Source organism: Cavia porcellus, unplaced genomic scaffold (genome assembly GCF_034190915.1).
Source record: "Cavia porcellus strain 051 isolate PalLab524CR breed Dunkin Hartley unplaced genomic scaffold, mCavPor4.1 scaffold_13, whole genome shotgun sequence".
NCBI lineage: Eukaryota > Metazoa > Chordata > Mammalia > Rodentia > Caviidae > Cavia > Cavia porcellus.
In genome coordinates this window covers 59,300,717-59,323,359 of record NW_026947496.1, presented here as the reverse complement: position 1 = coordinate 59,323,359, position 22,643 = coordinate 59,300,717, and the positions used below count along the sequence as shown (strand labels likewise).

General features: G+C 33.4%; 1 protein-coding gene across 1 annotated transcript in view; it reads right to left on the bottom strand.

Annotated features, from left to right (window-relative positions):
* Cntn6 (contactin 6) overlaps positions 1 to 22,643 on the bottom strand; it is a 312,209-nt gene that overhangs the window by 9,886 nt on the left and 279,680 nt on the right. The window contains exons 13-20 of the mRNA XM_063260270.1: positions 17,019 to 17,194; positions 16,550 to 16,667; positions 15,743 to 15,901; positions 15,442 to 15,591; positions 8,874 to 8,944; positions 3,319 to 3,553; positions 3,091 to 3,206; positions 1,119 to 1,305 (exon numbers count right to left, since the gene is read on the bottom strand). Coding sequence (XP_063116340.1) covers positions 1,119 to 1,305; positions 3,091 to 3,206; positions 3,319 to 3,553; positions 8,874 to 8,944; positions 15,442 to 15,591; positions 15,743 to 15,901; positions 16,550 to 16,667; positions 17,019 to 17,194 — 1,212 coding nt within the window. The remainder of the gene's footprint in view (positions 1 to 1,118; positions 1,306 to 3,090; positions 3,207 to 3,318; positions 3,554 to 8,873; positions 8,945 to 15,441; positions 15,592 to 15,742; positions 15,902 to 16,549; positions 16,668 to 17,018; positions 17,195 to 22,643) is intronic.

The window sequence follows — 22,643 nt, the reverse complement described above, 5'->3', positions numbered from 1 at the left end:
TCAGGGTTCAGGCTTTTAGGATGAGGTTGGATTATGGGTATGTTATCCTGGATTAGGGTATGTAATACTTGGATTAAGGGTATGTGATGACTAAATCAGTTTATCACAGATCTGGGTGTGAATGAATGATGGAAGCCCCACTCATGGATTTGAGTGGCATCACACAAAACATTTATAATCTAGATGGGATAAAAGAGAAATGGAGGCTTGTTGCTTACTGCCTTTTGCTTGCTCTATGATGGACAATGGGCTAAAAATCTCTACAAACTGTAAGGTGAAATAAACCTTCACTCTTTTAAATTATCATTGTCAAGTATTTTGTCTCAGCAACAAAAAAGTAAATATAGGGTATAAAAGAATTAAGACAGTAAAATATTATACATCTCAGAAAAAAGAGTCAATGACCATCTTTTATTTAGTGGATCCTGAAGATGTAATAGACACCTGATAATTAGCAAGGGAGATAAGAAGGAGCAGAAAAGTTCATCCTTAGATATAAGGACTTCCAAATAACCTACAAGGGGAAAGGTTTATTTTATCTCACAGTTTGTAAAGGTTTTAGTCCATAATCTGCTGGCGCCAAGGCAGGATGGCAATCATTCATGATGGTGTAAGATACCAAAAGCAGGAAGAGGAGAGGTAAACAAGCCTCTTTCCACACTTTATCCTGTATTCAGGCTACCCATCCTAGGGTAGGGGTAACACTCATACCTCCAACTCCAGCACTAGACCTGAACTAATCACAGGCTCTAAATTTAGATGCTTTTAACAGCCCACTCCTGCATGACCACAGGTGGTTTTGGGGGGACATCCAAATACAAACCATAACATTAAGTAATCAGCTAACCAGTGTTCCTAGGATGGGGAGGTCAGTTTTTTTTTTTAACTCATTCTAGGGCAGGACACCAGAGCCATTGTCTTTAAACATTATGTTCTTCTTTCACCTGAATACTCAGAACACTTCCTGTTTTGGATTTTTGGAAAGTTTATTGTAGCTGGCATCTAATGATTTCAATGATTATTTATAGTTTAGGGATAAACCAAAATAATGGCAAGTATAATAATCTTGTTTCTAGTCATAGATGACTCTTGTCTCTTGCAGTATGTTGAATACTTACGAGACTTTTTGGTGGTGACATTGACTGGCAGGCTTGAGGGCCCTGTCCCAGCAGTGTTGTAAGCTCTCACAGAAGCAAAATAAATTGTATTAGCTTTCAGTCCTGTGATGTTTTTGGTTGTAACATTTCCACTGACTCTAATTTTACCAACTGTGGATTCCTTGGAGTCATCTGTCCAGTATAATACCTGACAATTGAAAAATAAGAATAAATAATGCATATGTCATGCCCACAAAATAAACAGTATCTAATATTTATAAGGAGGGAATAAAAATATTGTATGCAAATTATACATTCTCAGTGAAAATTAGAAAATCTAGGCTTTTTAAATTACCAAAATAATTTTAGTGCTCTTAAGTTACAAGTTTTAACACAGTATATATAATAAGTCAAAACAAAATAAATCTCATACCATTAATTACAGACTGTAATAATAATTTTTGCTATTATAATTTCCTTTACAGCTCTTTGGCTCACAATTTAAATAATAGTTCCACTTATTCTAATCCTTTAGCATATATTAGCATTGTTTTAGACATACTAAAAAAAGCAAAAGAGTAAAATTTACTACCTGATTTTAAATGCTTTACAATATAGTTTTAAGGTTAACACATAAATGTGAAAAGAAAATGTAGAATGCTGCACAAAAAAATGATGCAGGAAAAATTGCTGTAAAAATTTGAAGAAAGACATTGATCAGAGAAGAGTTAAGAGGAAAAGATGGGAGATAATCTTTCAGAATAAACAGCATTCAGTTGAGAACTATGGCATTTTAGGCATAGAATGACAAGTCTGAGTTCAAATTTATTGTTTATCAGAAGATTCATCAAAAAGAAATACAAGGAAAGATTAAAGATGTTTAGAATAAAACTTTTATTCTAACTTCAAAAGACAGTAAGCCATACCCATCCATTTTTATGAATCATTGAATTTTCAAGTTGAAGAACAATGAGTGATCAATGAATTTTCCTTTACACATCCTCATCTCTTAATTTTGTAAGAAAACTTCCAAATGTGATCCACTTCCTTCTATACAGACTGACAGGAGAAGATTAATGAGAATATAGGGTTTTTTTTCTTGTCATTTAGCTTCCTTTTCTTAGATGGTTTTATCTTTTTAAATTATACTAAGATTCACAGAGGAGATTTCCCAGTGAAATTCTTCTTTGGTTCAAGATTATAGAAGAGAAAATCTTTGCCTCCAAGAAGCACAATGAGTATAGCTTGAATAATTAAAAAAGAAAATTGCTTGAGAGTTAAAAAATAACTTACTGTGGTAGGAACAGCTAAAATGATGTCTATTCTCTTAAGAAATTTTAATTCATTATTGTTAGTGATAGGTGCAGTGTGAAACAGTTCTGTATAGGTTACTTGTCTGAACTGAAATTCTGTGCCTTGAAAAATGACAGTCATTTGTTAACTTGATTATGATTATCTGGAAAGATTTAATTCCTCTCATTCTTCTTGTTAGTTTTACATATTGCTATAATTTGGATCTGTGATGTTCCCCAAAGACACACTGATGGCTGGGTCCCCAGCCCAAGACACTATTGGGAGATGGTGGAAATTTGTGAACTGGGGCTTAGTGAGATGAAGTTAGGTCAGTGGGAATATCCCCTTTAAAGAGTTACTGGGACTGACTCCTTCCAGTCTCTCTCTTCCTGCCTGCCATGAGCTGAGCAAATTCAGTTCACTTGTTCCCACCATGATGTATAGTACTGATTCCTCAGTGCCTGGGGAGTCAGTCAACAAGGGATCAACCAACAACTGACTGAAACTTTCTAAACTGTGACTCACAATAAATATTTTTCAGTATTTGCTCAGGTGTTTTGTTACAGCAATGAAAATCTGCCTATGCAGATATTATTGCTATAGTCTAAGAACTAGCTCAGTGGCATAGGACTGCTGCACAGAAGTAACTACATGGTGAGCTGGCATAGTCATAAGGGAAAGTAAAGTTAATGTGGATTACCTCGTAGCCCAGCACTCTCCCAGTGTTCCTATTCCAGGCAACAGCATTCCAGGAAACTTCCATCTCAGAAGCAGAAAAACTCTGGACAGACATTCCTCTTGGGGCTAACTGAGGTTCTACCACCCGGAAAAATGATATGACCATCTTTAACAGAATAGTGCAAGGAAAACAGTATGCAAAACACCACAAAATCTCATGAAAGCCATTTCAGAGCTGAAAACAATTTACCGTCTTCCCCGGAGTAGACAATAGACATGGTGCTCAGGGGTCCTTCTCCTTCATTATTATATACACCCACTTTGACTTCGAAGGGAGAGAGGGACATGATGCTTTCATTTCTGTAAACAAACCTTGATGATTCCACAAGTGCTACTTTTTCCTTTGTCCAAGTTGTAGAGCCAACAGGCCGGAACATTATGATATATCCAAACCCTTCTCCATTCTGTAGTTCTTCTGGAATTGACTTAGACAGAATAAAATCAATCACTGAATACTTGAAAAAAATATTTTATTATGCTGTTATAATATTTATTGATTACTTGCCATTTTTTTTTTCTGCAGAGACAAATATGGATATTTATCCTGTTTAATGAAGTACCAAAAAGTTCTTGTGTTTGGAATGCTGATTAGGAAAATAATTCCAATGAATGGTACTCAGATAAGTAATTTAAGCTTTCAAACAGAAACAAAGAAGAGGTTTTACATATTTATACTCTTTCATAAATTATAATAATATCATGGGTTAGAAGATCACAACATTTTATAAGGTAAAATATAATTTTGCGTGAATTAACTCAGCAAAAAAAATCAATTTACCAACTATTGTAAAGCTAGATATATTTTATTTTCACAACTATCTTATAAGATGCGTATAATATAATTTCTCTGCAACACTATATACTCTCACACACAGGTGTTCTCACAAAAAAATCCATATACCTCTTGTCATTTTTAAATGCATATATCTTCATTAGTCGTAACACAGTGTGCATTTTTCCTGATATAAAAACTATACTGCAAATTCCTATTCAGATCAAATATAAAATACATTTAAAACTCAAAACTAATAAAATTTCAAAACAGAAATATATACTTGTTTTCCCATAACACTAGAGATAGGAAAATTAGTCACCTAAAATAAGAAAAGGAAAATAAATGTGTTTGAGTTTGGACCAACATTCTACCTGACTACAAAAGCTTGTATTTAAAATTTAAAAACCAATGACCAATGGGATTTATTTGGTTTTTCCAAAGGAAAAATCTATAAGGATTCCAAATGTTTTTTGGTTTTTTTGTTTTGTTTTGTTTTGGTACCAGGGATTGAGCTGACAACCTTGTGCTTGCCAGGCAGGTGCTGTGCTGCTTGTCTATATCCCCAGCCTTGATTCTAAAGGCTTTCATAGGCTAATAAAGATATAACTGCTGGGAATTATTACTCGCATTCTTTAATGTTTGTAATACCATATCTTATCCCTTGAGTCCATTTACTGTATCACATTATCCTGACATTTGGGCAACACTTGGTTACCTAGGTAAAGGACCCAGAATCAATGGCTCCATCTGGGTCAGCACCTATGGCATTCTGGTGCTGATCGTTCTTATATTCTGTGATAAATAACAAATCAAATCAGTTTCTTTTATTTACAGGGTTTGAATCTGAAATAGGACAAGAAAGTGGAAATAACAAGTAAGCACAGAGACAGTGATAAGTAGAAAATATGCACAGTAAGGATACTGAGGAAGCAGAAAATAGAAGAAACAGAAGCTCTAAGATAAGAGAAAGGAGACGCAATTTACCTAAGTAGCCAGGCACAAAATTGAATGTAAAAGAAATGGGAAGTACTAAGTCAGAAGCATGAGGGACCATTAATGCTGGTGAGGATGCCAAGAATATCCCACAATCCATAGAGCCCCTGTGTGCGCGACACTATGAACACTGTTTCGGTTCATCATTGCATCTACCTGTATGGTTCCAGGGACTTATTAGAATCCTCATTACTTTCCGTGTAAGTTTAAGATAAATCTGCGTTAACGGACATGATCTGAGTTGGTCCGTTTCTTATCATGTGGAACACTAATAAATGCAGAAAGTGAGAAGAAGAAAAATACTAATTTTTTCCTGAAACCCAGGAAAGACAGTGCTTCCTTTTATTAGTGCTTCTATTCATTTTTACAGGAAAACACATAATTAAAGAACTCATTTTGAATTATATGGAAGAGACTTAAAAGAGTTTTCAGAGCTGAAAACAATTTTAACTTGCTAGAGCATTTGATTTGTTTATGATGCTTCTTTGATCTCAGATACAATCACTGTACTTAGTTCATTTGATGTATAAAGGACTTCTGTTTCTTGTTACTCAAGTACATTAGTGTTTCACGGAGTGGTCCCTCAAGAGAGAAATGATTACAACATATTCATCTTATGGGGGGAACAAAAGTGACTTATTTAGGTTTTACCTTTTTCCTACAAAAAGACCATTGAAAAAGAAATCTACTTAACTGCTTAAAGAGGGACAGAAATATTTATTTCTTTTTCAAAGTAGAGAAAGTTTTAGTGTGATATAAAATTTTATAAATTCTAATGGTAGAGAAATCTGGTAAAATTAATAAAGATGAAAGCCATAATTCACAATGTTTATAAGAACTATAGTTTGCATTAAGGCCTGCATAACATAAACTTTATAAGAACTAAAACTTTATTATGAACCAGGGCTTGGCAAACTAGTTTTCCAAACAATCTAGCACACAACCTGATTTTGAAAATAAAGATTTTGAGAATATAATCACACCTATTTCTTGAACACATAATGTATTAAGCTACGATAATGAAGTGAAAATTGTGGAAGAATTCATGTAGTCCACAATAATAAATATTTTCTGTATTTGGTCTCTTACATAAAGAGGGTCAATTCCCATTAAAGGTATTTATCTCTTATTTATAGCGCGCGCACACACACACACACACACACACACACACACACACACACATATACATACATATACACATTTGGTCCACATAATTCCTTGATTTAGGTTTGTCTTGTGCATTGTAGGATGTTAGCGACATCCTGGGATCTAACCAGATACACTTCAGTCTCCACGTTTCTTAGTTATAATAAGCGATTATATCCTCAATCATAATGCCCTGGGAATAAAATTAGGCCTGTCCCCCAGTAGAAACCAATCTTCTCGTCAGACCTTTCAAAAACTGATTAAAGCATTTGTGATCATCTTGTTTATGGTGATAATATTGAAAGGTCCAATGAAACAGATATGATGAAAATTGTCATGAAGGATTTAAAATTTTAAAATTTTAAAATTTTGGATATGTTACCATTATAGAATTTATAGAACTATAAGAAAGACCAAAATTTATAACTCTGATAACACCGAAATCTGACAAGGATATAGAGAAACAGGAACTTTGATTCATTCCTAGTGAGAATGCAAAATGGTACAGGCATTTTAGAAAAGTGTTTAGTTGTTTCTTGTGAATCTAAACATATACTTGCTATTTGACCAATCAATTATACTCTGGTATTTACCAATGAAGTATAGCCTCTGAGAATACAACCACCAGTTCATAGATATCTATGTCAGTTTTATGCAGAATTGTCAAAATATGGAAGCAACCAACAAGCTCCTCGAGAGATGAATGAATAAATAAATTATGCTATGTTCAGACAATACAATATTATTCATAGTTAATAAGAAAGGATATATCAAGCCACAAAATGACATCAAGAAAACCTGAATGCAAATGAATGCATATACACTGTGAAAGAAGGCACTCTGATGTCATCATAGTTTATGATTCTAGCTATATCCTATGTCATTCTGAAAAAGGAAAAAATTATGCCAATACTAAAAAGAGTTCCAGAATTGCAGGGGTTCATGAAAAATTGATGAATAAGCAGACCAAAAGCTTTTAGGGAGATAAAAATACTCTGGATGACATTTCAATGGTAGATGCATGTCAGTGCACAGTTGTCCAAACCTGTAGAATAGCTATCACAATGTGCAGGCCTTAAGGCAAACTATGCACTCCAGGTAATGGTGATGCATTAGCATGGGCTCATCATTGTGGCAAACCCACTACTCTCATGGGATTATTGTCAATAGTTGGAGGCTCTGAGTATGTGGAGTTCAGAGAAGCATCTATGTAAGTTTCCACAATTGTTCTATGAACCTAAAAGTTCTGCTAAAAAAATAAAAACTTTAAAAACAAAACACAAAATTAATAAAATTATGTATGTATGTGTACACATATATATTCAAATGTATAATTTATATATTTATATTACATTACAATATATTTATACTTTCAGTTGGGACCCAAATTGATAACAAAGTCTTGGTTTGCCAGACATGCTAAAGACCAAATAATTTTATATAAAGGCTTACTTTGGTACTTAAGAGACATATGTATTAAAATATCTTAGGAGAATTGTAGAAAAATTGTCCATCTGGGCTTTTCCACCAAGGGAAAGAATAAGAGATACTTTTTCTGTCAACTAGCTATGCAAACAAGGCTTCAGAAGGAATCATGTGGTCTTTATTTTCTGGAATTCATAATTTAGAAAATTTTAACTGACAGTGTCTGAGAAACTTCTTCTGTACAGAAAGATCTGCATATGCTTTGGTGACAAACTGAAGACAGAAGAGAAGGGGGCATATTACTGGCCTTCTACCAAACACAGAGCAAAGATGCCTGTTTGCTAAGAGCAAATGTACAACTTTCAAAGGAGGTCCATCCATGAGTACCCTTGAAAGGAATTCTATCGCCAAAACTACCTAGAGGAGAAAAAATCTGAAAACCAAACACCAAAATCTAGAAATTGAGATAATTCTTCAACAGTTAGCTGATCTATATCAAGGAATTAAAACTGCAGTTCTTTAGTAAAAGATCTTTAGAGGAATACCCTTCCAAACCAGACAAACACCTCACTAACTTACAAAATGCTAGTCTCTGCTTATTTGTTATGCTAGCTGTACACTGAAACCACATTTACAAATGTATCACCAACAAGCCCCTTTTTGTATCCTTTTCCTTTCTTTCCAAAGCCAGCCCTCCACAACTCTGGAGGATGCAAGGGCAGCACAATGAACTAGGAAGGAAAAATGAAAGAAAAGAAAGGGAGAAAAGGTAAAGACCTGGCTGTGAATTCTTTTTCATGCTACAGCATCCTAGGTTAAGGCAGGCTTGAGCTACTGGACATGAAAAGCTTTAAAGTGTTTCAGTGTCCAAAAGTTCTTATAACACGTAAGATTAAAATTTGGAATCATTAAAAAAAAGATGATCCTATCTGTTAATATTACACCTGATGACCAGAATAGTGACTCCATATGCCTCAACTCTCATCCAGATGCAGGATATCCAGACAGGACATGAAGAACTATATGAAAACAACTGCTGGTTTTGCCTGTACCTTAGGAGTCCACCTCATTCTCAATAATACAGGTCCACAACTGATAAATAAAACAGGACGGAACTCATCCAGTCATAATGAAAATTCTACAACTGATGTTCCAAATAAATATTGCAGTTGTTTTCCTTGTATTTCGGGGAAAATTGTGCTGAGTTAGTCATGTGCTTACTTTGGTAGAAATGAGCATGTTCTAATAATACTTTGAATAATTCATCATCAGAACGGTGTGTTTTTATACTGTGTACTTTTATAAATTCTCAGTAGTGATCAAATAAATCTTCTTGTTTTTCAGCATTCCTTCTGGTCAGCTAAATCTTTTTTCCTTCAAAATAACTCATTTGGACAGAAAGTTACCTCCCATGTAATGACGAGCTCATATCGACCTCCTCCTCCTCCGTTGATGTTTACCGGTGCCACGGCAGGAACTAAAAGCAACCAAGAGAGATGTGGGATGGACATTATCAAAGGACACCTTCATCAAGAAGAATTTCATTTCTGGATTTCACCTTTTAAAATCTCACCCAGGCACACAGTGAGAGAGTCTCGCATTTTTAATGAACATAAATTATGTTTACCCACATCCAAATTCATCAGAGGACATAGTTGTGTTTGATACATGAGCACCCTGGCTCCAAAATTAATTAAAAATTGAGTAACATCATGTATTTGACATTATTATGCATCATCTACTAATTGGCAAAATGATGTTCCATTCAGATGATGGCAGTGACACTGCTGATTTAGTGCCTAATTATACAGTTGTGCTGTAAACAAGTTACTGAGGCAGTCTATTAATTATTATTTTTATCAATAAGCAAACTAAAAATAATTTTCTCTTTATTAGCCATCAACTTCTTTTATCACTTAAACATTGACTCTTCAAAATTAATTTTTATTTTAAAATCCTATGTTTGAATATCGAGTGTGATAGGTGAGAATAAGAGAAACTTTTAACTTTACACTTGAAAAAAATCAGAGCTTTTTATGCAAAGAATGCAATTATGCTAAGGTTCTGTCACAGAATATTTAAAAATTAATAATTATATGAATTAAGAAGGAAATATGCCTTCCACTAAACCTTTCTAATGGCTAGTATAATAGTTAAATTGTTAAATAAACAGGTAAATTGTAAAATTGATGAGAGCAATTAGTACTGTGTGTGGAGTAATGTGGCACATGGTCAGAAGGAGGCTTTATTACATACAGATGGAAGTGTCAAAGATATTTCCTTCACTCAATGGCAAACATACAGTATTCTAAATACAATTATAATGGACAAACTCTCTGAGTATGCTGCCCAAAGGACAGAATTACAAGAAATCATTTATACTGGACCATGTTTGAATACTATCTGGGTCTTAAGATGGAAATACATGGCTATGATTTGTGCCTCAGAGACAGAGATCAAAGTATGCAAGACTTAATTGCTCATTTCAGTTTAGAGAAGCCTAAGTCTACAAACAAAATTGGGATATGATTGTATTTTTTCAAAATGACATCTGCCTTATATATATTTTCATATTCAAATTTGCCCTTAATATTTTCTGCATAACTTTTTAAAATTAAGTAAATTTATTGGTACATTTTAGAAATGCATAATGATCACATTCATCATAAGGGATTCATACCTGTACCTGATATATCTTAATTGTTTTTTTCCTCATTTCCTTCTCTCCCTCAACTTGTCATTTCCTCATTTACAAAGCTTTGCTTCCATTTTTTCCTACTTTTCTCATATTTTTCATTTCATTTCTTTTCTTTCCCTCTCCTCTCTCATAGTAATCCTTCCCATTTGTACATTTTCTACCTGTTTCAAAATATCTCATACATTTTGGTCCTTTTTTACACATTCAGTTTTCAAGCCAGAGAAGTAATGTAGTATTTACACAAATGTGTCCAATTTATTTTACTTAAGCGGCTAGTCCCATGGTGCATTCATTTACCTAGAAAGGTCTCAAATCCATCTTTCTTTATGAGTAAGTAGTACTCCATTGAATAGAAAAATCAGATCTTCTATATCCATTGATTGCTTGGTGAATATTTGGGCTGTTTCCAAAATTTAGCTATTATATAAACTATGCTGCTCTAAATATGGATGGGCATACGTCACTGTGGAATGATGCTTTAATCTGGGAAGATATCAAAAAGGGGAATAGTTGGTTCGAACAGAACCTGTGCTTTTAGATTTTTGAGTAATCTCCACATCGATTTCCACAGTTTGTACTCTCACCCACAGTGGAGAAGTGTTCTTTCTTTCACAGAGCCCTGCCAGAATGTTATTGGTTGATTTCTTGATAATAGTTATTCTTTCTGGGGTGCGACAGACTCGCAGAATTGTTTTAATTTGCATCTTTCAAATGATCAGTGATGTTGAACATTTTTTCATATATATTTTCCTTTGAAATTCTTCCCCTGAGAAGTGTCTATTCAGTTTGGATGCTCATTGTTGAAATTATTTTTTAAATCTGAGGAGATTCTGATTTTTCTGAGTTCTTTGTATAATTTACTTAGTCCTTTGACTGAGTAATGGCTAACATTAATTTTTCCCTCACTATGGTTTGCCTTTACATTCTGTTGATGGTTTCTCTTGCTGTCCAAAAACTTTTTAGTAAAGTGAGATCCCAGTTATTGATTCTTAGTGATAGTTCTTGTATGTTTGGTGTTTTTTTTTTCCATAAAATCTTTGCCTACACCAATATCTTCAAGATTTCTCCCTGTTCTCTCTTCCTGTAGATTTATTGTTTCTATTTCAATATGTTGTGTATATGGTGTCTCAGTGTATGCCTGTTAATGTTTAGATCTTTGATCCATTTCAATTTTAGTTTGGTGCACTCTCTTGGCAGTTTCTTTTCCTGTTCAAAAGAATTTTAATAAGATTAGATCCAAGTTGTTGATTCTTTGTAATAGTTTTCTTTTATTAAGGGTTTTGTTTTGTGCAGAAAGTCTTAGATTATATCTTTTGCAATCTATTTAGTGTTTCTGTCTTAACATTTAGATCTTTGATCCACTTTGATTTTAGTTTAGTGCATGATGAGAGACAAAGATTTACTTTTATTCTTTGGCATGTGGAAAGCCAGTTTTTCCAGAACCGTTTATTAAAGAGACTCTTTTTTCTAATGAAAGTGTTTGGCCCCTTTGTCAAAGATAAGGTGGCTGAGTGTGTTTGGAATCGTTTCGGCATCATCTAGCCTGTTCTATTGAACTTCAGGTCTATTTTCCTTTGCCAGTACCATGCTGTTTTCATCATAGTAGCTTGGTAGTATAATTTCAAGTCAAGGATTAAAGCTGCAAATGGTGGCACAAGCCTGTAACTCCAGCACTCAGGAGATGGAGGCAGGAGGATCACTGTGAGTTTGAGACAAGCCTGGGCAGCAGAGTGAGTCCAGAACAGCCTGAACTTCATACTGAGACTCTGTCTCAAAAAAAAAAAAAAAAAAAAAGTCAAACAAACAAATAGAAAATGTCTGGGATTGTGATGTCCCCTGCTTTATGTTTGTTCCTCATAATTATTTTTGCTATTCTAAATATCTTCTGCTTCAAAATGAATTTTAGGAATGTTTTCTTTAATTTTGTGAGGCATGATATTGCTATCTTGAATGGAATTATATTAAATCTGTATAACAAATTTTGGAGTATGGCCGAATCTACTATGTTAGTTCTTCCTACCAAAAGCAAGGCATATATTTCCATTTTCAGGTATCGTGTAGGATCTCCTCTTTCAAAGTACTGTATTTTTTAATGTAGAGTATTTTACTTCATTTGATAGATTAATTCTTAAGTATTTTTTTCTTTTCTTTTCATTCCTTTTTTTATCCCACGGCAAAAGGTATTGTTCACCTAATTCGTCTGTCAGTGAGTTTGTTACTTGTGTATAAGAATGGTATTGATTTTTGAATGTTGACATTCTATCCAGCCATGAGGCTGAAAATGTTTATTAAGTCTATAAATTCTTTGATGGAGTTTTTGGTGTATTCTCTGTAGACTATCATATCATCTGCAAATAATTATAATTGAATTTCTTATTTTTCTGTCTTTACGGGATGCAATGAAAGCAGTCCTACAAAGGAAATTTACAGTGGTGAATCCTAACATCAAGAAAACTGAGTGTAGTCAAATGAACAGTTTAATATTGAACCTCAAATTTCTACAAAAAGAGTAACAAGTGAAGTCCAGAGGTTGTACAAGGAAGGGAGTTTTAAAGATCAGAGCAGAAATTAATGCAATTGAGGCTAGGAAAACACTAAAAATCAATGCAGAGCTGATTCTTTGAACGAGGAAATGAAATTGATATATACTTAGACAACCTTATCAAAAAAAAAAAAAAAAGAAAGAAAGAAATGACTCAGATTCATTCAATGAAAAGGGTAAATCCCCAACAGGCCTTACAGAAATTCAGGTCATCAATACCCATGTTGAAAGCCTGTACTCAAATAAGATGAAAGCACAAAAGAAATGAGCAGATCCTTAGATAAATATGATTTAGCAAAAGTGAATCAAGAAGACATAAAAATTCTAAATAACTCAAAATCAGTCAAGGAAATTGATAAATAATTAAAAACCTACCAATGAAGAAAAGCCCAGGTCCTGATATTCACTGCTGAATTCTGCAAGAAACTGAGATCTAATACCACTACTCCTCAAACTTATTAATGAAATTGAACAGAAAGAATACTTCCAAAGTCATTCCTGGAAGCAAGCATCATTCTGATACTAAAACCTGAGAAGAATCCAACCAAGAAAGAGAACTACAGGCCAGTTTCCCTTATGAAAATACACAAAAATTCTCAGTAAGATACTGACAAACAGAATATACCTTATCATCAAGAAGATTGTACACTATAATCATGTAGGATTCATCCCATGGGTGCAGGTATGATTCAGCATATTCAAATCAATCAATGCAATTTACCATATCTACATACGCAAGAGCAAAAATCACATAATCATCTCAATAGATGCAGAAAAGGTATATTACAAAGTCCAACACCCACACATGATAAAAACCCAGCATAAATTTGATATTAATGGTCTTTATCTCAATCTATGATAAACAATCAGCTGATTTAGTAAGAGTTAGTACATCATACTAAATTGGCAAAAATTGAAATCTTTCAGTCTAAAATCTGGAATGAGACTAAGGTGTCTACTATCACCCCTGCTATTTCATGTAGAGCTGGAAACATTAACCAGAGTAATGAGACGAGAAATAAACAAAAGGAGTAAAGGTAAGAAAGGAGGAAGTTAAATTATTTGTTTACAACTTTTTAAAAAGTTTATTTGACTCTAAACTCTATGTTCTAAATCTTCTAAGTTTTTGGTCAAAAGTAACATGAATCAGAGTGGAGTCTGCATATATTTTTGAGTTTGTAGTACTTGACACTATTCCAGGATTTTTGCGCAATTTAACTCTGTAAGGAAACTATGTTAAATAATATTTCAATTCACTAGTGCTCAGATTTCTAATATCAGGAAGAACAAAGTTTCACTATCTTCCCTATTCAATTTTAAAGCAATTGTACTTGAAGTATGATGATCATAATAGAGTATCTGATGGTGGCAATGATGATGATTCATGACAAAAAGAGATTTCTGCATGATGTTAGAGAAATCAGAAAATCAGTAAGAATACCATCAAGTGTCACGCACAGGAGAATGTTAATGGTAAGCAGAAGAAGACAAACATCTTTACTATAAAAACTTATGATTTGAGTCAACCATGTCAAAACTCCTAATATAAAACAGCTACATTTCAACAACTGGAAACCAAAGTCAATATCCCAAGTAATGAAGCACACTTGAAGATTATGATCCACTAGGTTTAAAGTTAGGCTTGGAAATTTCTATACACATGTCCTTTGGCTAATATACTGCTCATCTAGTTTAAGACTCATTAAAATTTGGATAATGATGGGTATAGACATCTGCAGTTATTTGTTCAATGTTATTTCTGTCAGAAACAACCAGCTAGCTTCCTGGTCTTTGTTTTCCTCCCCTGTAAAATGAAAGACCTTCTCAGCTCGAAACTTCTGAAATGATTTATCATAAAGCTGTTTTACTGAGTATATTTTTTTCTAGCCCCAATTCTAAGGAAAAAAATTTTGTCTTATCTTTAGTATAAAAATAGAATGATTAGCATCTGATAGTTGTACACATCACTGAGGTGGTTCATGTTTGTTAAACTAAGCTAGCAACAACAAAGTGGTCCTCCATTTATATGACTGAATAAGGCTATGAATTTGGTGAGCTCACACTATGAGCAAATCTCATGTCACCCTGGAAGTAAAGTGGTGGAACAAAGAGGATCCATTGACAAGAAGTTTGGACGACATAATTTCAAGCTAGGTTGCCCTTGTGTTTCATTGCTCAGTGAACCAACTGATGCTCAACTACCACTTCTCTTAAGTGAGTTCAAGATTTGCCTCATTTGCAAGGGGAAGAATTTATACTATTGTTTAATGAAGCTGTAACTAGGTCAGAGGTGAACAATAAATGAAAAAAGTATGGCTGATTGCACCAGAGACTCAATTAATTCTTGGCTATAACATCTTAATGAAATAAAATAACTCATTTATATGTCAACCTTCGGATTCCCAGTTGGATTTTGGATAGAAAATAACTAAAACACAGAGTTTCTGAAACACTCTTATTTTGAAATGTCTATTTAAAAGTCAATAATTTCCATCAATCTGAACTCTAACCACTTGCTTGCACTGCTCCAAAGTGCCTCTCCTAATAATCTCTTATACAACTCACTATGTGAAGGAAATTTAATTGCTCTCTCTGTACAAAAATGTGAAAATGAAAGCCTCGATTACTGCCTCCAATCTCAATCCTCAAACAGTAAAAGGCTAGTAAGATACTGCATTTTCTGAACAATTATATCACAAATAATCTACATTTTTAGGAATGGTTGACTTCTTACCTGATGCTTTAGTTCTTAACAGTTCTGATGGTTTACTTGGTTCTCCAATCCCAATGCTGTTGCCAGCCACAACGCGAAATTCATACTCTACCCAAGAACTCAAACCAACCACTGTTGCATTGTATGTCTGACCATTGAGAATTTCTGGGACTAAAAAGAAAAAGACATGTATGGCAATAAATTGGCATTAGTAAAAAACAAATCATTATATAAAATACAGTTAAATTTTAAAACAATAAAACTATATTATTAAAATTTAAAAGTATATTATTAGAAAAATTTCCAAAAACACCTGTGTTACCTGTTGCAACAGCTTGCCAACCCACAGAAAATGGTGTTCGAGTCTGTACAGTAAAAATTTGAATGGGACTGTTATTATCTGGCCCTGGTCGCCAGCTTATCTGAGAGGTAGTGCTAGAAATGTGTTCCACTCTCACATCCTCTGGGGGACCTGGAGGACCTTGAAAAACATTGTATGATGACTATATTGGAGATTTTTAAAATTAAGTGATTTCAGACAAGGCTTTTTTTTTTTTTTTTTACCTGCCATGCTTAAAAAACAAAATATTGATCATAATGTGTTTGTAGCACATCATTAAACATTAAGTCCTATTAACTCAGTTAACATCATAAAGTAATAATTTAGAAATATTCACTCAGGAGATTGTAAAATGCCAGTCATGAAGTGATTGAATGCCATATGACAAGGAATAAATTGCAAGGATCTCACTCTTTAATTCCTTTCTAAAAATGTAACACAAGCAAATGCAACTAATGTAGATTACACAGGAGCCTGTGGATTTCATTCATTCCTGCTGTTACAGGAGTAGTTGATTATGAATGAGAAGATAGTCTGTTTCAGAAACTGACACTGTTTTTCAAGCATTGTAAATATTCAAATGATCAGGCATTGTAAATATTCAAAAATTGCTCAGTACATGTTCCTATTTATACTACACATACCATGATGTCTTGAAATTTACAAAAGAACTATTTACTTGACTTTATCTCACTCCATATCATGATTTGGTTCCTCAGAAATTAGTTACATATCCACACTTATACTGTGAGTAAACAACATGATTCCCTTTTGACCATTCATGCTCACCTCTAACAATGATGTCAGCAACAGCAGATAAGCTTTCTAGAGTTGTTTGAACTGTGCATAGATATTTTCCAGAGTGACTTAATTGAATATTCCTTATCATCAGATCCCCAACAGATTCCTACAGATAGAAAGAGGGAGATGGAGAAAATAAACCACATGGCAGGTCCCAGTTTTTTTTAAACAGCTGGGTAAACATGAAATATAAAGCAGATATATAAACAGAAGATATACTTGGATTACTGTCATTTCCTATAGTTGGTGTCTTTTATTATCTACTTTATTATACTTGCATGTAGAAAACAAATATATCAAAAGCATAAAACAAAATGAAACAAAAACAGATGCACTTCCATAAATAGGCTGTGATTACCCATGCAAATAAAGATGGGGAGAAAATTCTTGAAAGGTAATGTTTCATGTAAAAGACTTTATTCATTTTATTAAGCACTTAAAATTTTCAGCTACTTACTCCTCCAATCCTTTCAAAATGAGTCACCCGTTTTTGTAAGTCTATGATAACTCCATTGAAAGACCATACAAATATGACTTCAATGGAGGGATCGTGGGACACTTGGCAAGGTAGGACAATACTCTCACCAACTGTGACATCCATTTTGGAAGGTGGCACAGTAATGACAGTTCGCTCTGTTAAGAAAAAACAATTATTTTAAAATTTTCTAGTAATGTTGTAATATGGATACAAAATACACGTCTGTGAATATTACATAATAATTTGAAACCACTTGAAGTTCATATACATTTTGCATGAAAATTTGTATTCTTTTTCAAATTTCCTGTATTTATTGTCATCTAGTCTATTACAATAAAATCAAATGTATAGTTTTATTGATGAGTTTGGTATAAAAAGTTCACAGAAAGCTGTAGAATCTCAAAAGACTGCATTCCATACTTAAAGAATGTACCATGCTATCTTTAATTTTTATTCAAAAATTCTAGTCATAATATTATAATTGATACATTCCTTATAGCTCGAAATAGTCTATGTTAGCTTAAGACATAATGAGACAAGCTATGTCACTATTATTTTAACCACCACAGATCATACAAAGAATTATAATCATAAAATTTTAAATTTCTATTTCTGACATATGTTTGATACTGATTTCTTATTTTAGCAAAGACATAACACTAACTGGAAAAATGGAAGTTTCCCTTTGTAAATCTAGATTTCACCATGTCAGATTATACATTCATCATGAAAACCTTCCCACTAGAAATATTACTCTCTGTCAACTCTTATTCTACAAGTATAGTATCTAACCAAACAAAATTTCACAATATAGTTCCAATAGGACTTCAGTACTGTAGTACTCAAAATTCCTTTATTTTTCTGACTAAATATACAACAATAGTCATTTTGTTATATGTTAAAATAAAAGGTATTATTTCAATTTTAGGCAAATATTTAAATTTAAAAAATTACAATGAAACGCACACTGCCATTAACTTTCCTCAAAATACTTCTCCTAACTTCAAACACTCTCATCCCATCCTTTGTGCTACAATTTGAAGTAGTCTTGAAAGTGTTTTTTCCATGTTGTAAGAGGTGCAGGAAAAGATATGAAGGCATCTGCTGAGTGCCACGCAATGGAAAGACAAGGTCGTGAAGACTTTCCAGTGTGTCTTAATCTACTTTTTCACCAGATCTGGAAGCATGTGCCTTCTGGAGCTTTCTTAAATCAACTGACAGCATAAGATCAGCATTTAGAAGTGATTCATGACATTGAGTCAGCCAGCACAGCACAACTGAAAATGATCACAAAAAGGGCTTCCAAAACTGCCCCTGAAGGTAGCAGGGACAATGGGATGAGTGTGTCCAAAGCAAGGGAGGACTCTAAGAGGAATTCATAGCCATGCCTTTTACTGTAATCATTGCTTGTTTTAAAAAAATGTAAACATAGAATGCTGAATTATTGTTCAAATATTTTAAAAATTGTCTATTTTCTTAGTAAAAAATAAGTAATAATTTGGGGTTTAATGTACAAATTTAAAAAAGAGCCTTAGAATAATTAAAACCTTGCAAAATAATGGAGAAAACGCAATCTTCAAATATGACTCTCTGATTTCTGCATCAGGAAATACTCTACAGTATATATATACTCTTTCTTCTAATCATTTACAGAGTGAAATTTGAAGAAAGATTTTATGTACTATTTCCATTCTTCATTCCAACCGGTCTTTACATCTCTACCCAAAACAGAGTAAATGATAATGACATATAAAATTTTAAGAAAATAGTTTTCTCTTGTATTTTCTTTGAAAAATATCACTAATTTCTTATTTACATTTATAGGAGGATGAGTTGGCTAATTGGATGTGTTGTAGAGTCAAGCTGATTTAAAGTTTCAGATTATGTAACGAAAGTAATTTTCAACAATAAAAATGACAGTCAACTTCTATTTATGATACCACATGGTAGCAATTTTAGACAAATTATTCATGATATATATACCTCATTGTTAGTATAACAATGACTGAAACTTCATGAATAAGAAATGTTTGTATTATAATTTATGATAGTTATGTTTTCTGTAGTTCATTTAAAACATATTTGTTCAGCATTTTCATATACCTAGCCTTCTAGTTGAAGATACTGTGGTGAGGGAGACACAGGAATACAGAGCTCAATCAAAAGGATGCGATTTCTTATTTCACAGAGTTAAGTCTCTAGAGTAGTATGTGTGTTGCTCTGAACATATTAATCAATACACAGGCATAACTGTGGCAAGCTGGAAGTGGGTGATTGTGGTTTGAAGAAAGTGAATCGATTACAATGTTTCACTGGTAATTCATAAGGGATCCCTTTGTTGAGAAAGCACTGTTTTAACTAAGAAGAGGCAAATAGGAATTAACTATGCAAAAGAAAGTCTAAGAGGTAATTATATTTCCTATACTGAAAAAAGCATTTATAAAGAATTCACATAAAGAAGAAATATGATGCATAAACCAAGACAGCCATTTTGCTGGAAAATTAGGGCTCGGCACACAGCAACATAGAACATGGGGACATGCAATAAAGAGGAAAAGCAATGAACCAAATTTCAAAACATGGTAATTGGAGAGTGACAATGGTTAACACATGGCATATTATCTTCAAACTAGTTGTTCAGAGTACAAGAAACAGGCGTGAAAAATTGATCAAACAATATAAGCACAAACATTTCTAATAAACTAAGATAAATAGGCAGTATAGCTGGTTTTATATATATATATATATATATATATATATATATATATATTTCATATATATCTATATGTATGGTATATAGATATACTATATTATTTTTGTAAAATTAGAAAACTTCGATCCATTTTTGATTGATGGACATTCGGGTTGCTTCCAAGTTTTAACTATTACTTACTGTGCTGCTACAAACATAGGTGTGCATATGTTGCTGTGGTATGTTTTTAATTGCTCTGGGAAGATACTCAGAAGGAGAATATTTGGTTCTGAATTATGCTACAAAGCTACTGTGATAAAATCAACATGGTACTAGCAAAGAAACAAACAAGCAAAAAAAGACCCAAAGATCAGTGGAACAGAACAGAAGGTGCAGATGCAACACCAAACACATTCAGACACTTTATCTTTGACAAACAGGCCAAACATATGCATTGGAACCGAGATATCTCCTTTAACAAATAGTGCAGGAAAAACTAGCTTTCCATAGGCTGAAGGCTAAATCTAGATCCATGTCTTTCACCAAACATTACATTAAAATCAAAATGCATCAAAGATCTAAATATTGGAATCTTACCTTATTAAAAAGATTATGCACAACGAAACAAATCATCAACAGAGTAAAAAGAAAACCTACAGAGTGAGAAAAAATTATAGCCAGCTGTCTCGCAAAGGACTTATATCTAAAATATATAAAAAATTGAAAATAACAGATCCCTCCCATATTCAAAGACCCAATCCAAAGGTGGGCATTTGAGACAAACATGCACTTCTCTGATAAGGAAATACAAATGGCAAATAAATGTATGAACAAATGTTCAACATCGCTGGTCTTTCAGGAGATACAAATTAAAACAACACTGACATTCTATGTCACACTTGAGAGAATGATTATTAGCAAGAAATCAGCCAATGACAAAGGCCAGAGGAGCTGTGGGGGATATAGCCTGTTGAATTATATTTCAATAGATAAGATTTTTATTAATTGTTGTGGAAAACTCACTTATCAAAATTTATGTTTCAATAATTTTTTCAGTTGATACAATTACAACTGACATTAGTGATTCCTGACAAATGCAAAGTAACAAATACTTTTTGTTACTTTTTTTTTTTAAAGCATCTTTTCTCTGATACACTTCTTTGGGGTCTCTAAGGGTGTTTTATAGTCTGCAAGATTAGTTTAAATTTCTAATAAATTATTTTCTAATAATATAATTTTGCACACTTAAACATAGTTTTCTCATGGAACAATTCTTTCCTAACTTTTGAAAGATCAACCTTTCATCTGTCAGTGTAAACTCCATCTTGTGTAAGTCTGAATTTAATTTTTAATGTATATTTACATAATAGAACATTAATGTTCTGTTATATGTTGTAATTTGTGGAGGTCACACATGAAACTGTAAATGGCTGCATAATTTTTTGCATAATTTGTGCATAATTCAAAATTCTTGTTTTTGGTCCATTGATGTATTTTCAATTACATGGAAAATTATTAATTGCATTCCCCTAAAGCTTCACTAAAAATAGTTCTTGCCCTAAATGGAATAATTTTTAGATTAGATTTTTATTTTTGAACTTGTGGATATTAGCTTTGCAATGTTACAAAAATAGATTCAAATTCATAGACTTTTAAACTCTGAAGAATTTGAATAACTTACATAGTTTATCACAATGTCCATCTCCAGTCAGAAAAGTGTGCTTCTATTTTGTAATGATTTCCTGACAAAGTTTACTGCTTGGACACAGATTCCACCTGTCCTGGTGACCAGACTGGATAGCTAATATTTCTGTAAATGCCACAGGGACTGCTTCTGGGGACATAGGAGTTGACTGCCTCCTCTCACCCTGGGTCCTGCTGCTGGCTATGTTCAGAGTCCCTCCTTTACCTGAATTCTTATCACTGATGTTTCTGCTACTGCCTTTGCTGCCACTCTTAGCATCGCCTATCTGGCCCCTGATTTGAATGGATCTGTCTCTTAGGTCTCCAGCACACCAACTGCCACTAGATCTGCATCCACACACATTCACAATGCCAGCTGATTGCAAGCGTGCTCTCTGTGGGGTTTGCAGGTCTGTGGTGTCTGCATGAGCAGGGACTGAGGCTGCTGAATCAAAACCTTGTATGTACTCTCACCCATGCATATGCCCCAACCTCCCACTAAACTTTACTTACAAAACAAGTCAAGAGATGAAATGATTAAAAATTCTGAGGCAACAATAGTGGAAATTAAAACTAAGCATGGGACATCATAGGTGTGTGGCCCTATGTGACTGACTAGATTATATGCCCTATGAAACTGGATCTGGAAGTCACATTTAAAAAATGTATCTTTACATAGAATACACACGATTTGATTACAAAAGGCTTATGGATAGGGTGAATGAGGAATGAGATGGTGTTCAAGGCATACGAAGTTTCAGTTAGACAGGAAAAACTACAGTTACAAGATCTGTTACTCAGCAGGGTGCCTATAGATAATAAAAATATGTATTTCAAAATCACTAAATGATATTTTAAATTAAGGTTGTAGATTTTTTTGCTCATTTGTTTTTCTAAAAAGTACTAAATATGTCAAGTAAAGGATATGGTAATTAGTTTTACTTAATCATTCCTCAATGAAAACATGTATAAAAACATTGCACTGTATTACATAAATATACACAATTGTTATTTCTCAATTAAATGTAAAGGAAAGAAATGTTTTCTTTTTCCCAAAAAACAATATGAGGACTAATTGCAAGCAGAAACCAAGAGTGGAATGAAGGCATACCAACATGTAAAGTGTGAGATATACTTAGCAAATATAGCTCTACAAAGTCAGATATGTTATCCAGAAAGGCAGATGCATGATTAGCTGAGCGTAGCTCTCCCTGTGAGAATGATGCTGA